The sequence below is a fragment of the Bos taurus genome, chromosome 18 (assembly GCF_002263795.3).
Source record: "Bos taurus isolate L1 Dominette 01449 registration number 42190680 breed Hereford chromosome 18, ARS-UCD2.0, whole genome shotgun sequence".
Classification (NCBI taxonomy): Eukaryota; Metazoa; Chordata; class Mammalia; order Artiodactyla; family Bovidae; genus Bos; species Bos taurus.
The window spans coordinates 14,763,461-14,776,927 of NC_037345.1; the positions used below are offsets into that span (position 1 = coordinate 14,763,461).

The window sequence follows — 13,467 nt, forward strand, 5'->3', positions numbered from 1 at the left end:
GAGCTCAGCACTCCCACAGCCTTATGGCCGGGGTGGGGGGCGGCTTAGGGGTCTGAACCTGACGGGGAGGGGTTGCCATTTTCTCAGGGTGGGGCTTTGTTGCTGGCATGTCTCTGGGAAGCTGTTCCTGGTGGCCTGGTTTTGTTAGAATCCAGAAGGTGACTCTGGACAGGACAGCCCCTGGGGGTGCAGCTAAGCTCTTGGGCTGAGGCTGGCAGTTGTCTGGTTGGACCTGGAGCGAGACTAGGGCCCGGTCCCAGGGAGCTGGGGTTAGTGGAAATGGCCCCACAGGTCCCCAGCACACAGCCAGCGGGCTGGAGTCTTCAGAGTCATGATGGTAGCAGCAGTTCCTGCCTTGAAGGGATGGGGGGACAGGCATTCTGGGCTGACAGTGAGTGAAGGGGTGCCACCCCATGTTCCCCCCTGTTGCCAGCCCAGCCCACACACAGGGCCTTGGGGATGAAATTTTCCACATCGTTTGGTATGTTTGCCTCAAAAATAGAATTTCCAACTTGGGACAAACACTTTCAACTTTGCTCTTTGTAGAACATGTATTGTTGATATTCTTGTCTCTGGGGCTTGCCCTGTATTGCAGCCTCCACCATTTAGCCTCTGTGCTGAACTGCTGGGGACCCTGCAGGGGCCTGTTCTGGGACCTTCTGATGGAGGTAGGATGCTCCCTCATCTCAGGAAAGCCCTATGTTGTCCCAAGCCTGGGGTGCTGCCCCTCCCCAGGTCCAGGGCACACCCCTGGTGATAGCGCCCCTATGTGTGGGCCCTGTCCCCTCACCCCCTCCTGTCTCCTCAACTCCCTTCATCTGGCTGAGCACCTGGGCTGAGGCCTGGCTGAGAGTGTCTGCTCAGGGAGGCTCCACCCTGTGGGAGGAATTGCCTGCTCTCTTCTACTCACAGACTGGCCCTTCCTGCTGGCTGCCTCCCCAGATCCTGCCCTGGGCTGGGAGGAGTCTTTTGGGGCTGCCTCTTCCAGCCTGGGCTTGTGGGGACAGAGCCAAATGCTAGCCCCCCATGTGTCACAGTGGAGCCCCCAGAGGCTTCAGCTGGGGGAAGACCAGAGCACAGAGCTCCTGGAGGTTCCTAGAGCAGCCAGCCCCCTGCCCCTGCCCAGCCCTCACCCCTGAACTCTAGTGTCAGCTGGAAAGGAAGACACTGGTCCGCGAGACTGAGGACAGGGTGATGTTTTAATTGCGCTTTTTCGAAACGAGGTCACGGAAGCTGCAGCAGGAAGCATGAGGGCTGGAGGGGAGACCCTGGGGTGGGCGAGGTGCGGCTGCCCTCATGGGGTCCCTTTTCCGTTAGACTCTTGGTTGTGTCTGGAAATCACCCCCGTGCAGCTGTCCTTCATGTGCAGGAGTGTTGCCCCAGTGCTGGTGCAGAGGTGACTGTTTCCTGGCAGGGTGTGCCCAGGGCTTCCACAGAGGAGCCTTTTTTCCTTCCCCAGAAATGTCTCAGTGAAGAAGGGGTCAGGACAGGTGGCCTTGGGGACAGAAAGCAGACTAGACTTGCTGTCATACTGGAAGCTGGCCCTGTCCTCAGCACATAAGCAGCATTGGGAGCAGTCAAGCCTGGCATCCCTGAATTGGGGTTCAGGGGGTGTGCCCAGGTGCCCTCATGTCCCCACCCCCTCAGACTGCTGCACCCCAGACTGGGATGCTAGCCAGGGACACAGACCTACATGTGTGTGTGCCTGTGTGTGCATGTGTGCCTGGTGGGCTGTGGGGATTGGGCAAGCTCTGCCTGCCCTGCTGTCTGAGGCCATCTTGATGGACTTGGCATTCTGCGCTTAGGAAGGTGGGTCTGGCTGATGGGGAGGGAGGAGGACTAGCAAGTTGTTGGGAGTGTCTGGTGCTGACAGTGTTCCAGGGCAGCAGCAGGGAGCAGCGGGGAATCAGAGGTGATCTGGGGGACTCACTCCCCTATCCACTCCCTGGCTGGACAGCAGACTCCTGTGAGCTGGAGTTGGGCATGGCGGTTCATCCCCTTTCACCGGCAGATCCCCACTCACCCTGGCCCCACCCAGGATTCTGGTGGCAGATGATAACACCGTTCCTGCAGACAAGTCTCCTCTCATCCCTGGGCCTTGTCCCTGATCCAGGGACCAGGAAGGAGCTGATATAAGGCCACTGGGCTGTGCTTATGCTGAAGTGCCTTGAGACCCCAGCCCAGAGCCGCAGTGGGGAGGGCGGGCAGTGTCCACGTGGCCACGGCTGTCTGGATCTGCCCCATCTCGGCCCCGGGCCAGCTGGCCTAGTCCTCCTTGGGCCTCTCCACAGTAAGAATCGTGTCCACAATGGCAGGCTGTCGCTCAGGGTCACCAAAGGGCTGCTTCTCACGGTTCTGCTCCGCCCTAGTGCGCGTCCAGGAGGGTGAGCGGAGACAGCCAGCTCGGGGCAGCGGGTGCAGGCCTGGTGGGAACGTGGGCTGGGTCAGTGTGGCGGACCAGTCACTCCTGCACCTACTGCCTGGCCTGTTTGTGCCTCCAGCATGGTGTCCGGCCACACCTGGGGCCCCCTGGTGCCAGCAATGTGTGCATATGGGTCTGGGTGCAGCCTGGGCACTGGCTTTCCTGATGCTCCCAGAAGGGTCCACATGCAGCCAAGGTTCCACCCTGGGTGTGAGCCTGGCCTGTAGCTGGTGTGGGTGGGGAGTAGGGAGGGAGGAAGGTCTCTGGGCCCCCACACTCCCAGTGGCTTGCATGCCATTTCTTTGGTCAATGGGGTCCAGTGCTTCCCTGGAACTGAGATGAGCAAACAGGTTTGGTGAATGCCACCCCTTTTGTGTTCTGCCTTATAATTAAATCTGCATAGTGAATTCTACTGGGGGGCCTGTGGCTGTGGTCTTTTGCTGGTGTTTGAAAACCGAAATTAAGGAGGGGCAGACAATTCCTTAAAGTCAGCAGAAGGGTATGTAAAGTGCAGAAGCAGTGAGTGAAATGGTGCCATGTTGACAAACATGCATTAGGAAGGAAATCATTTTCCAGACCAGGTCTTCAGGGGGCGGTGCTGGGTGGTCTCAGGCCACGGGGCCTCCCCACAACACCCTCAGAGCCCGGTGGCAATCCCACCTGCATGCGAGTCGCTGGCCACGTTCTCGTCATCCGAGTCTGCAAAGACCTCGGCCAGCTCCTGGTCAGACATGTCGGTGAGCTCTGTGAGGTCCAGTAGGTCGAAGTGCACCTCCAGGGAGGAGACGCTGCTCAGCGGCTCTGGGGGCAGAGGGGCACGTCAGTGGGCCTGGTGACGGCCAGTGTAGGGGAACAAGGTGGGGTCGACCCATTCCTGGCGCTTGCTCCCTGGGGCACAGCGGGGCCCAGAGACCCATCCCTGGTCCCAGGGGGCTTGTGGAGCATGATGGGTGGGTGGGCCGTACTTACGCCGCCTTTCCGTGACCTGCAGGAGGCCTGGTGCTGGTATTGGGATGCCCAACTCCTCCTCAGCCATGGGAGACTGGCCACTGGTCCCCGTGACAGGGACGGGGGCACTGAGGGCAGCCTGTGGCATGTCGACCTCCTTAACTAAGCCTGCAACAGAGAGGGCGTTACCTGGGAGGGGCTGGGGTCTTCACCCCCACTGCCAGGACGCAGGCTGGGAGGACCTGAGAACCTGGCCCATGGAGCTAGCCCTCAAGGCTCAGGTAGTGATGGGGGTGGTCCTGGGTCAGGAAGGACAGGGCGCTGGGGGCTTCTCTGAGGAAGCTGACTTTCCCCGGCTCCTCATTCTCTGGTTTCCAGATCCTCTGCCCTCACTACTTGAACGGGAATCACCGCTGGTCTTGCGGGGACCCTTGCTGGTTCTGTCAGAGCCCCCAAGACCCCAGTACTGTCACCTGTCTACTTTTGGTCCCACTAGGGTTTACTAAAGAAGACTATGTTGCAGCTGAAGATGAAGAAGCTATATGGTCAGCAAAAATTAGACCGGGATCTGACTGTGGCTCAGATCATGAACTCTTTATTCCAAGAAGAGTCTGGAGAGTCCTTTTGACGGCAAGGAGATCAAACCAGTCAATCCTTAAGGGAATCAGTCCTGAATATTCATTGGAAGGACTCATGCTGAAGCTCTAATACTCTGGCCACCTGACGGGAAGAACTGACTCATTTGAAAAGACCCTGATGCTGGGAAAGATTGAAGGCGGGAGGAGAAGGGGACGACAGAGGATGAGATGGTTGGATGGCATCACTGACTCGATGGACATGAGTTTGAGCAAGTTCCAGGAGTTGGTGATGGACAGGGAAGCCTGGCGTGCTGCAGTCCATGGGGTTGCAAAGAGTTGGACACAACTGAGCGACTGAACTGAGGGTCTAGTGGACGGTCATACATTTGCTTTAATCCAGCCTGGCCCCAGCTCATGTGTCTATCGTATGCTGTGTTTGAACTCAAAATAACATATTCTCATAGTGAAAGAGACCCATTCCCCACCAACCTCACAATTGGGGATGTTCCCCCAGGGATTTTTTCTGCTCAAATTTTGTTTTCATGTAACAGCTTGTCTCTGTCAGGTGAGAGCTGAGGCCCCTTGGGGATCTGCTTGGTGAGCACTGCCACTCAGAGGTGGGGCTTCCACTCCACGGAGGGCCGTGTCCATCCACAGCTCACCCATTCCTCTCTTCCAGAGTGTTCTAGTGTCCCTCCCCCCACAGCTAGGGTCCCAGTCGTCTGTCAGGCATGTGCCCTGAGGCAGCTGGACCCCTTGGCTCCCCTGAGACGCCTTTCCACAGTGACCTCCCCTCAGCTGAGGGATCCCCCAGCTGAACAGGTGCCCAGTACAGAGTGCGGAGTCCCTCCTCCATCAGCAGTGGGGCCTTGCCGACCCGGCGGGCGAGTGTGGAGAGTGGGGTGTGGACAAGGCCACGGGAGCAGCTGCCAAAGGGGATCAGGGGGGCCCAGCACCAACAGCTGCCTTTGAGGGGTGGGCCTGTGCAGCCAGCAGCCTTGACGTGCCCGGCAGGCCGCATAGGTCCACAGGGTCCTGACTGAGTGGGAAGTGGGACATGGATTTGTGACTGCAGAGCTGGCTGGGCTGCCCCAGCCTCAGAGGGCACCCCTCCCTGGGAAGCGTGACTGAGGGCAGGTGGGCCTGCTGACTGGCAGGGCCTGCCCGGCTCTGCCCCATGCTGTGTTGTCACTGGGGCCCAGGGCTGGCCCTGCCAGACGGGGCTCAGGATCTGGTTTCCACCTCGCTGCCACATCTGGCACGTGGTGTCTGAGCATCCTCAGAGGGCAGGGTTACACCCTCTGGTGGCCCAGCCCGCCCAGCCTGACAGGGGCAGCTTTCCTGAGCCTCAGAGTTCCTGCTGCAGCTTTAGGCCCAGGAAGCCCTTGGGGCCTTTGTAGGGACACAGTTCTGTTTCTTAAGAGATGGCACAGCGGCCAGATCGCCCTTCCCCAAGGGCACATGCGTGCCTGGAGTGTCCTGCTCCTCTTCTGCACATGTGGCCCATCCTGGTGGGTGAGGAGGGTGGCCTCTGTCCAGCTGGGGGCTCCGGCCAGGTGCTGCCATTTCTGTGGAGCCTCCACATGGGGCGGGTGACTCTGGGTTAAGAAGAAGAAGAGTGACAGGAGCTCCTGGTTTTCTGTGCTAGACACAAGCCCAGCAAAATGGTTTTCAGCTAATGTCACAACCAGCTACGAGGGAGGGACTGGGAGTTTTGTCCTGTAACACGGAGGGGATCAGCTTGTCACAGGCATGTTAACAGGGGCTCTGGAGCTGGAACTCTTGGTCACCACTTGCCAGCCCATGGAGGGAGGGGAAACCCTGACCTTGTGCCCACAGGGAAGCTAGGGCCTGGCCAGGCAGAAGGGGACTAGGATCAAAGGTGAAGCGGAGGCCAGGAGAAGGCCCTGAGGGAGCCTGGCTGCTCTGGGTGAGCTGGGTAGGAAAGCACCTACCTGCATGTTTATGGAATGGGACTCGGTCCAAGTGGAAAGGAGGATGTCTACAGCTTCTGAGATGGGGGCAGGGCAAGCAGATGCGCCTCCTTATAGACCTTGGGATCCAGGGGTCCCTCCAGCCCCCACAGACACAGTGGCCTGTTGTACTGATTGTAAGAAGCACATGTTATCAAATTTCGGTGTGTCTGAAACAGCACCATTTAGCTGATGGGTGTTGCAGAGCCAGTGGAATATGTTAACCGTGAATTTTTAAGTCACCTTCTGTTGACTTTTTTATTCCTTCTTCTCCCTTTGGCAGTGGTCTGCTCTTTACTTTGTAAATCCTGGTGTCCTGGCCTGTGTCAGAGCTTTGGGAAGAGGGAGGGAGCAGCGGAAGACACAACTTTGGCATCAAGGACGCTGATCTTTCAGTCGGAAGTGAAGGAAACAGGCCCTTGGTTTGGTCCCTGTGCACGGCAGGTGCACCATAAATGCTGGTTGACCGAATGAGCCCTAGACCCCACCCAGAGTTCCTAAGCAGCTGTGCTACCTGAGTCTGTCTGATACCCTCTTGATAGACCTCTAGGAAGAAGGGGCAGATTCTCCATAGGTGAGACCCCCTTTTCTTCTGGGGTGTGAAGCAGAGCAGTGACTGATCACACAGGTAGACACAGGGGCAAGGGTGCTTGCCTGTGGTCCAGAAGTAACCCCAGGGTTGCCCAGGCCAGGGCAAAGGTGAGGGGTGTTTCTAGTTCCCCAGGAAGCTCAGCATGGACCAGTAGCCCAGTGCAGGCCCCATTGAAGAAGTGCAGCCTGTGACTCCTGCAGGGGGACCTGCTGCCCTGACCTATGGAAGCACTGAGGCAGTACCTGCATGGGGAGACTGGAGCTGGGGGGCCACAGTCCTGCCCTGTCCAGGGTCCGCTGTGAACAGATATGGTAGGGTTACCCTGTGCTACGCTGCTGACCTATTTTCCAGCACATTCGTGCCAAGAACTTGGCCCAGATCTCAAGTTCCCTGCTGTGTGCCCAGGACTTTGCCCCAAGCCTGGAGGAGGGGTTCTGCACACACCCATCACAAATGAGTGAATTAATGAAGTGAATGAATGAATAGCATAAAACCAACATGGTTGCAGCAAAGGAGGTGTGGGCACCATCCCCTAAGTCGAGGGTGCCTGGTGGATGCTGTCTCAGCTCAGCCCCAGGGTTGGGCCCCAGCCCCTCTCTCAGATAGACAAGACTTGGAGGTGGGTGGGCTAGACGCTTGGTCTCCCAACAGCACGTTGCAGAGTGCACCCCCAACTCTCCCCTCCTTGCCTGTGCATTTGATATTAAATTATTGATTCATTTAGGTTTTAATTATAAAACCTTATAGAAGTAATTTCAGAAGTACTTAAGGATGAAATAATACATTTAGATTTGCCACATTAGTACTGAAGGAAGGCTGGTGGAAGTGGGTGAGCAGCTGGCCGGGGCCATGCGGGGGGCTTCCGCTTTCTGTTCTACTTCTGTATGTGCCCCTCTCTCCAGTATAAGTTCCCAGAAGTTGGCAAACTCAGAATGACAGTCACAGCCACCCACACGTGACCCCTGTGGGGTAGGTGGCTGTGGGGTAAGAAGTCTGTCTGCCGGCTTTGGCCCCAGACCCACTGTGTGCCTGCACAGAGTAGGCACCTGGTGAACACAGGTCTCTGGGGCTCCAGAACACTCCCTTCCTCATGCCTGCTGTCTGCTCTCCTGATCTGCAGGGAAGAGGGTCTGTCTCCACTGAGAGGAGTGGTCACGGAGCTCAGAGAGGTCTGGCTGCCGGCATCCCTAAGCCCTTGCTCACCAAGCCTTCCCCATCGAATCATCATAAGGCCTCACGGAAGCCCTGGGGTCCTGGTGCAGCCCACAGGAATACAAAACAAAGACAACCACACCCACTGTCCCCCACCCTCCCCAGTGTTTCTCCTGGTGCTCAGGAGGAGGGTGACAAGGGCCCCCAGAAGGTGTCTGGAACGCACCTGCTCAGCTCAGACTTCAGACAGCAGTGAGTGGACTGACTGCTTCAGGACACTTTACGGCTAGCATTTGGGTCTCCAGAGGCGGCCCTCGTGGGCTACGTGGCCCCCGGCGGATCCCTGTGTGCTCAGGGAGTGGCTCCTGGGGAGGGGACCTCCAAGAAAGCCTAGGTGTGCCTGGGGTCTGGCCTGGTGGGTGGAGGAGCCCAGCAGTTTGCATCCAACTTCCTAGGCCGACGGCACAGGAAAACCCTTCCTGAAAGGGAACGTTCCTAGAGTTTTCCTCTCACCATCGGGCCAGGGTCAGGCTAGGGCCAGACCTCCAGGGGAGAGACCCCCGAGTACATCTCCACCGTCTGGACAGCTGACAGAGGCCCTGAGGAGGGGTCACTCCGTTCACCCCTCGACTCCCAGGTGTGTGCGCTCCTGGCCGCGCCAGGGCAAGCAACCCCTGCAGGCGTGGGAGCCCCCGCAGGCCGAGCCCGGGGCATCATCCGCCTCCCTCGCTCCAAGCCCGAGCCTGAGCCTGTATCTCAGCCTGGTGCCCCGCAGCATCCCGGCTTCCGCCTCCCCGCCCAACCCCCAGAGAGGTTCCGCACGGCCGAACAAAGCAGATGCGCGGCTGAGAGCGTAGCCTCCCCCCTACGCCTTGCTGACTTGGACCCCGACTCTGGTCCCGGCACGCCCCCATCTCCCGAATCCCTCCCTGGCTCTGCTGGGAGGGGGCGCAGGACCAAATTGTGTGCCGCCCACTCAGGAGCGCGCCGGGCACCGCTGCCCCGGCCGGGAGCGCGGAGGACGAGGGGGCGGGGACGCGGTCCGTGCGCCTCTAGCCCAGCGCGGGGGCCGCTCCCGGAGGTACCCCGGCCTGCCTTCTTCAGCACGGCGGGCTTAGGCTTCCACGCTCCGGCCCGGCATAGGGGAACTCGGAGCTGCCTGCGGGTCTTGGCGGCCCTGGGGCGTGGTCGGTGAGAGGGCCGGGGGAAAGGACTGCGGGGAGGCGCAGATCTCGGGCTCAGGGGGGCCACACTCACCTCCTGGGCTGGCGCCCTCCGAGGGCTCCATGCGGCCGGTAGGGCCTGGGAGCCGCGCGCGCGGCGGCGGCGGCGTCACCCGGCCCCGGCGCCCCTGCAGCTGCGGCGGCGACTCGGCCCCGACTCCCTGCGCAGCGCATCGGGGCAGCAGCCGGGGGACCGCGGCGGCGGGGAGGAGCCCGCGGGGCGGGGCGCGCAGCTGCTCCGGGGCCGGGTCCCGCCCCCCCCCCCCCCAGCCCGCCCGCCCGCCGTCTCCTCCTCTGCCCCCGCAGCACAGGTGCGGCCCCGCCCCGCCCTGCTCGCGCCCCCTGTCGGCCCCTGCAGACCCTTCCCCGCCGACAGCACCCCTCCTGTCCGGCTTCCCACCCGGACCTGCCCGCGGCCCCCATCCCTGGCCTGGTCCCTGCGCGCACCCTCACTCAGCAGCCGCGCCACCGTGCGGGATCATCCTCACGCATCTGTGGGACTCCAACGACGTGCCGGCGCTCCGCGGGGCATGGAGGGACGGGCACAACATCCTAGGGCCCGTAAGCATTGCAGACCGTGGCAAACGCTTTGGAGAGACGCGGTGCGGGGATTGGGGCGTGAGGGGAATGGGGAGGGAAGAGGGGAAGGGAGGTAAGGAGAGGGAGGCGGGCAGAGAGGGGGCGTCCCGGAAGGTAGGCAGGCAGCGTCTGGGCGTGCCGAGAGCTCCAAACAGTTCAGCGGAGTCCCACTTCTAGTCGCTGGTCCCCTGCACAAGGCCCTGGAATGCAGCCCTGTGCCAATCCCTTGATGCACAGTATCGCATTTCATTCTCCTGGGGAATCCTTAGCAGACGAGGCCCTGATTTTCCAGGTGAAGCTGAACACGGGGGGGGGGGGGGGGGGGGGGAGGAGGGGCGGGGGCAGGGAAGTGCGACCAAGGTGCACAGCCGGTCACAGGAAGCCAGAGGAGTCAAGTGCAAGCCCCTGGTCTACACAAAGACAAACCAACCAAAGAAGAGCGTCAGGAAGACAGACTTGTTCCCAGCTGGGAGTGGAGAAATTCTCAGAGGAGGAAGGTGTGAACTTGGTGTTTTCAGAAAAGGTACCCTCCTAAGGCATCTTCAGCCATCCGAGGCCTCAGTCCTCTCCAGTCACCCCGAGCCCATAGCTAAGCTTTGTCAACTGTCAGTCAGTGAGGCAGGCTAATAGTTTCTATTTTTCTTTAGCTTACAAAACAAAGAAAAACTGCTAAAATGATGTCATGACCCATTAGGACAAGCCGCTGCAGTTTGCACTCCAAGAGGCAGGTCAGTCCCTCTGGGACAAAGCTGAGGGTGGTGGGGGTATAAGCCTTGAGAGGTCCGGACAGTAGGTGGACACTGGCTACTGGGGTGGAAGTTTGTATTGTCTCACAATGGTCAGAGCAGTATCTCTGATTCCCCATGTCTTCCAGAACCTTCTGGTTCCATCCAGCCATACCCTGTCTGTGCTCCTGCTCGCACCTGGGCAAGGCTTGTGCTGCTCTGACCAGTGGACTGTGTCCAGCTGATGCCATGTGACTCCAATGCTGGGTCTTAAGTAGGAGTCAGGTCTCGCTCCCCAGGCTCCCCTGGAATTCGGCCACTCTGTGTGAGAAAGCCCAGGCCATTTGAAGGGCCACTTGAGTGTTGTCTGGCCCACAGTAGCCAATGAACCAGATGTAAGGTCTCAGGCAGGAGCCAGACTCTTCCTTTGAGCCACTCTCCCTGGGGTGGGGGTAATACATGGAACCAAGGTGAGCTGTCCCTACAGGGTCCCAGCCAAGTTGCAGATTCATGGGCAAAACAGATGTTGTCACTATAGTAAGCCATTTCATTTCAGGGCCAGCCTGTCACACAGCCATAGTAACTGTAACAGTCTTGGTGTTTAATAATTATCCCCATTTGACAGATGAGTAAGTGGATACACAGGGAGTCTTGTCCAGGGCACCAGCTGATCTGACCCCAGAGGCCAGGGTCAAACTTTTCGTTCAAAACATTTTCATGGAAGTCAACTATACTTCAATTAAAAAAAATTAAACTAAATAAAAATAAAAAATCAAACAATAGTAGAATAGCATAATTAACCCACTTATACCCATCATTTAGATTCAGTGATTACTGACTCATGGCTGATCGTATTTCTTCTCTGCTTTCAATGCCTTCTTCCACTTCTGGGTTGTTTTGAAGCAAATCCTATATGTATTATGTCATTTCTTTTGTAAATACTTCACTGTTGATCTCTAAAAATGTTTAGTCTTCTTGAGGACTCTGTTATGCTAACATTCAGGCCTCCATCGAGCTGCTGTTGTGATCTGAGGCAATTTACCTGGATGACCATGTACGTGGGTGTTAGGAAGAGCCAGATATTCACCATAGGTCATTGGGTTTGTATTAACATTTGGTCTGTCATTTTGTAGGAAACTCAGATGTCATTTATCTGGGTTTCTGAGATGCTCAGCTTGATGCCGATTAAAAGTATCTCAAGCCACCCATGTGGAGAAAGGCTCTTTTCTATAAATCTGAACTCAAATTCAGTATGAAAAGCACAGGTCACCATGGGCCTTGTGGGGAGCCCAGAGAGCTGGCAACAAGGCCTCCCTGAACTCTTCATCTCTGCAGTGCACACTGATAAACCGTGCTGTGCTGTTCATTTGTGACAAACGAATACCCTGTCTTGTTATCCTGAGCTAACCCTCCTATTCTTGCCCTTTTTGTTGAAAGGAATTATTGTTAATGCATTCGTTTAATTCAGGACTCCCAGCCAGAATTCTAAAGCAAAAAGCCAGTCAGCATGAGGCACCTAGCATAGTAAGTGCTAAATAATAATCAATAACACTCTGTGCTACCCGGCTGCACTGTCTTACTTGCCAGAACTCCTGTGGGAGGAGCCTACCTTAGGGGAGAAGACCCCTATCAGACCACACGTGTCTGACACAGGCTCAGGCTCTTGCCAGCCCAGGCACAGAGACACCATCAGACCTTCCAGAGGCCCTGGGGCTGCTATAAATGTCACTCTTTGTGCCAGTCAGTTGATACAGTCCTTCCAAAGGGCCATTCCTCTCCAGGAACAATCAAGTCTTGGGTGGGCAAACAGGAACCCCCCAGGCTCGTTGCTGTGGCTCTCTTTCCTGACCGGAGCCTTTCCCCACTATTCACACTCTGTGCCCAAGGCAGTTCTCCAGGGAGAGAAGATTCCTCTCCATCCCCAAACTGACAGAAAACCTTGACCTACTGTAGAACCACTGTTTTGTAAGATGCTAATGTTAAGAGTGTGGAAAAGAAGACAACAAATGGTGTTGTTTTGGGTATAGGTAGCTGGATGGTAGGAGGGATCAGAAATTCTCTGCAATTTGTAAAGCAGTTAGCAGTTTTCAGAGCAAGAGGTTAGAGGGAAGAAACCCCCTGAAGACTTTTTTCCCTGCAGAGCTCGCCTGGAAACCCGTAGCAAAGGTTTCTAGTTTTTCTTCACCAGGAGGACAAAGTCTCTTTAGGAAGAACAGTTAGATTTTGTGAAGGGGAGACTTGCTGATTTCAAAACTGTGGACCCCGCTGGAATATGTTTTTTCTCGTCTTACTTTTGCTTCCTCTGAGGCTTTGTGGAAATCCAGCCGTCTTCCAGCCTCAGGTGGGAGTAATCGTCAAAGGGGGACAGGGTGAGGTGAGGCCCAAGGGCAGAGGTTCCGCGAAAATTTGAATCTAATTGGGTAAAGTCGCGGTGTGGCTGCCTCCCCTCGCTCACTCTTGGAGTTCACGCACTGTAGGTCTTGTACCCACGTAGAGTACGTAACAAGTGGACGGAAACCGCTCCTCCAACCTCCGTGGAGCTTAAGTTTTAGTGGGGAAGACCCGCAGTAAACATGACCTGTCCCGAAAGGAATGCGTTCCCAGGCGTCTTGGAGAGGTAGCTTGTGGATAATGTCCAGCTTCTGCCCAAATATACGGACTCCGCCTGGTTAGTTGCTAAGGACTCCTGCCGTTGCGAGGCACCCGCCCTGCCGGCGGGCTCTCGCGATGGTTCTCGAGACTTCGCGCGGGACCTTGCAGTCGTTGCCTGGAGACGGCGCATCCTCGGAAGGCCCCGCGCTTTGGTTTGTTGGTCCAGGCAGGCGGGAAACCACAACCATGGTGAGGCGGTCTCGTAGGGTCCGCGCCGGGGCCCTGGGGCTCAGAGGTCGGCGGGCCTTGCTCGCCGGGAGTCCCCGGGACGGGAGATCTGTAGCTTTGGCATCTTGGAGCTGCGGGCTTGGTGCTCTGGGGGGTGGCGGGGATGTCCTCTTGGGGAGGGCCCAGGGTGCCGCGAACGCCGGACGCGGCTCCCTAGTGGAGCTGAGAGATCTGGTCTCTCCAGAATCCTGTGCACACCGGGGTGGTGGTCAGAGAGCACCGTCTCCCCCGCCCCCAGACCTAGGGCCCGGTGTGTACGTGTCCGGACCGGAAAACCTGGGTCGAGTGGCTTCCCTACCTGGAATGGAAGGCTCATTGATCAGATCCTTGGGAAACAGAGGTCCTCCAGTCTCTGGGATCGAGAGCCTGGGGTATACCATGGTGGCCAGAGGGTC

At 57.7% G+C, this 13,467-nt stretch overlaps 2 protein-coding genes across 13 annotated transcripts in view; one reads left to right on the top strand and one right to left on the bottom strand.

The window, feature by feature from the left end:
- Positions 1 to 1,180: 1,180 nt before the first annotated feature.
- On the bottom strand, positions 1,181 to 9,424 carry DBNDD1 (dysbindin domain containing 1). 9 transcript variants are annotated; one of them, XM_024978235.2, is made up of 6 exons: positions 9,336 to 9,424; positions 7,892 to 8,144; positions 5,418 to 5,546; positions 3,392 to 3,538; positions 3,083 to 3,223; positions 1,182 to 2,423 (listed from the first exon to the last, which is right to left on the bottom strand). In XM_024978235.2, the coding sequence occupies exons 3-6, from the start codon at positions 5,512 to 5,514 to the stop codon at positions 2,266 to 2,268; spliced, it is 543 nt and encodes a 180-aa protein (XP_024834003.1). In that variant the 5' UTR covers positions 5,515 to 5,546; positions 7,892 to 8,144; positions 9,336 to 9,424; the 3' UTR covers positions 1,182 to 2,265. The 9 variants fall into 9 exon arrangements, with proteins under 9 accessions (NP_001092475.1, XP_024834003.1, XP_005218657.1 ...); XM_005218600.5 differs by lacking the exon at positions 7,892 to 8,144; XM_015475744.3 differs by lacking the exon at positions 7,892 to 8,144 and having other exon boundaries at positions 5,418 to 6,052.
- The window catches only part of GAS8 (growth arrest specific 8), a 37,109-nt gene continuing 32,993 nt past the window's right edge, over positions 9,352 to 13,467 (top strand). Inside the window, exons 1-2 of one of the 4 annotated variants that reach the window (XM_015475712.3) lie at positions 9,875 to 9,990; positions 10,115 to 10,195. Coding sequence is in view for 2 of the 4 variants with exons in the window: in XM_059876537.1 (XP_059732520.1) it covers positions 13,031 to 13,033 (3 nt within the window). In the remaining 2 variants the exon portion in view is untranslated. 4 annotated transcript variants of the gene reach the window in all.

What these genes read in the sequence shown, in the direction of transcription:
- DBNDD1 (XM_015475742.3), bottom strand. Translation starts at nt 8,953, where the DNA reads ATGGAGCCCTCGGAGGGCGCCAGCCCAGGAG. An exon ending in GGAGGGCGCCAGCCCAGGAG is followed by an intron (nt 5,547 to 8,922) that starts GTGAGTGTGGCC and finishes TTCTTAACCCAG; the next exon opens with AGTCACCCGCCCCATGTGGA. An exon ending in GGCCAGCGACTCGCATGCAG is followed by an intron (nt 2,424 to 3,082) that starts GTGGGATTGCCA and finishes CGTTCCCACCAG; the next exon opens with GCCTGCACCCGCTGCCCCGA.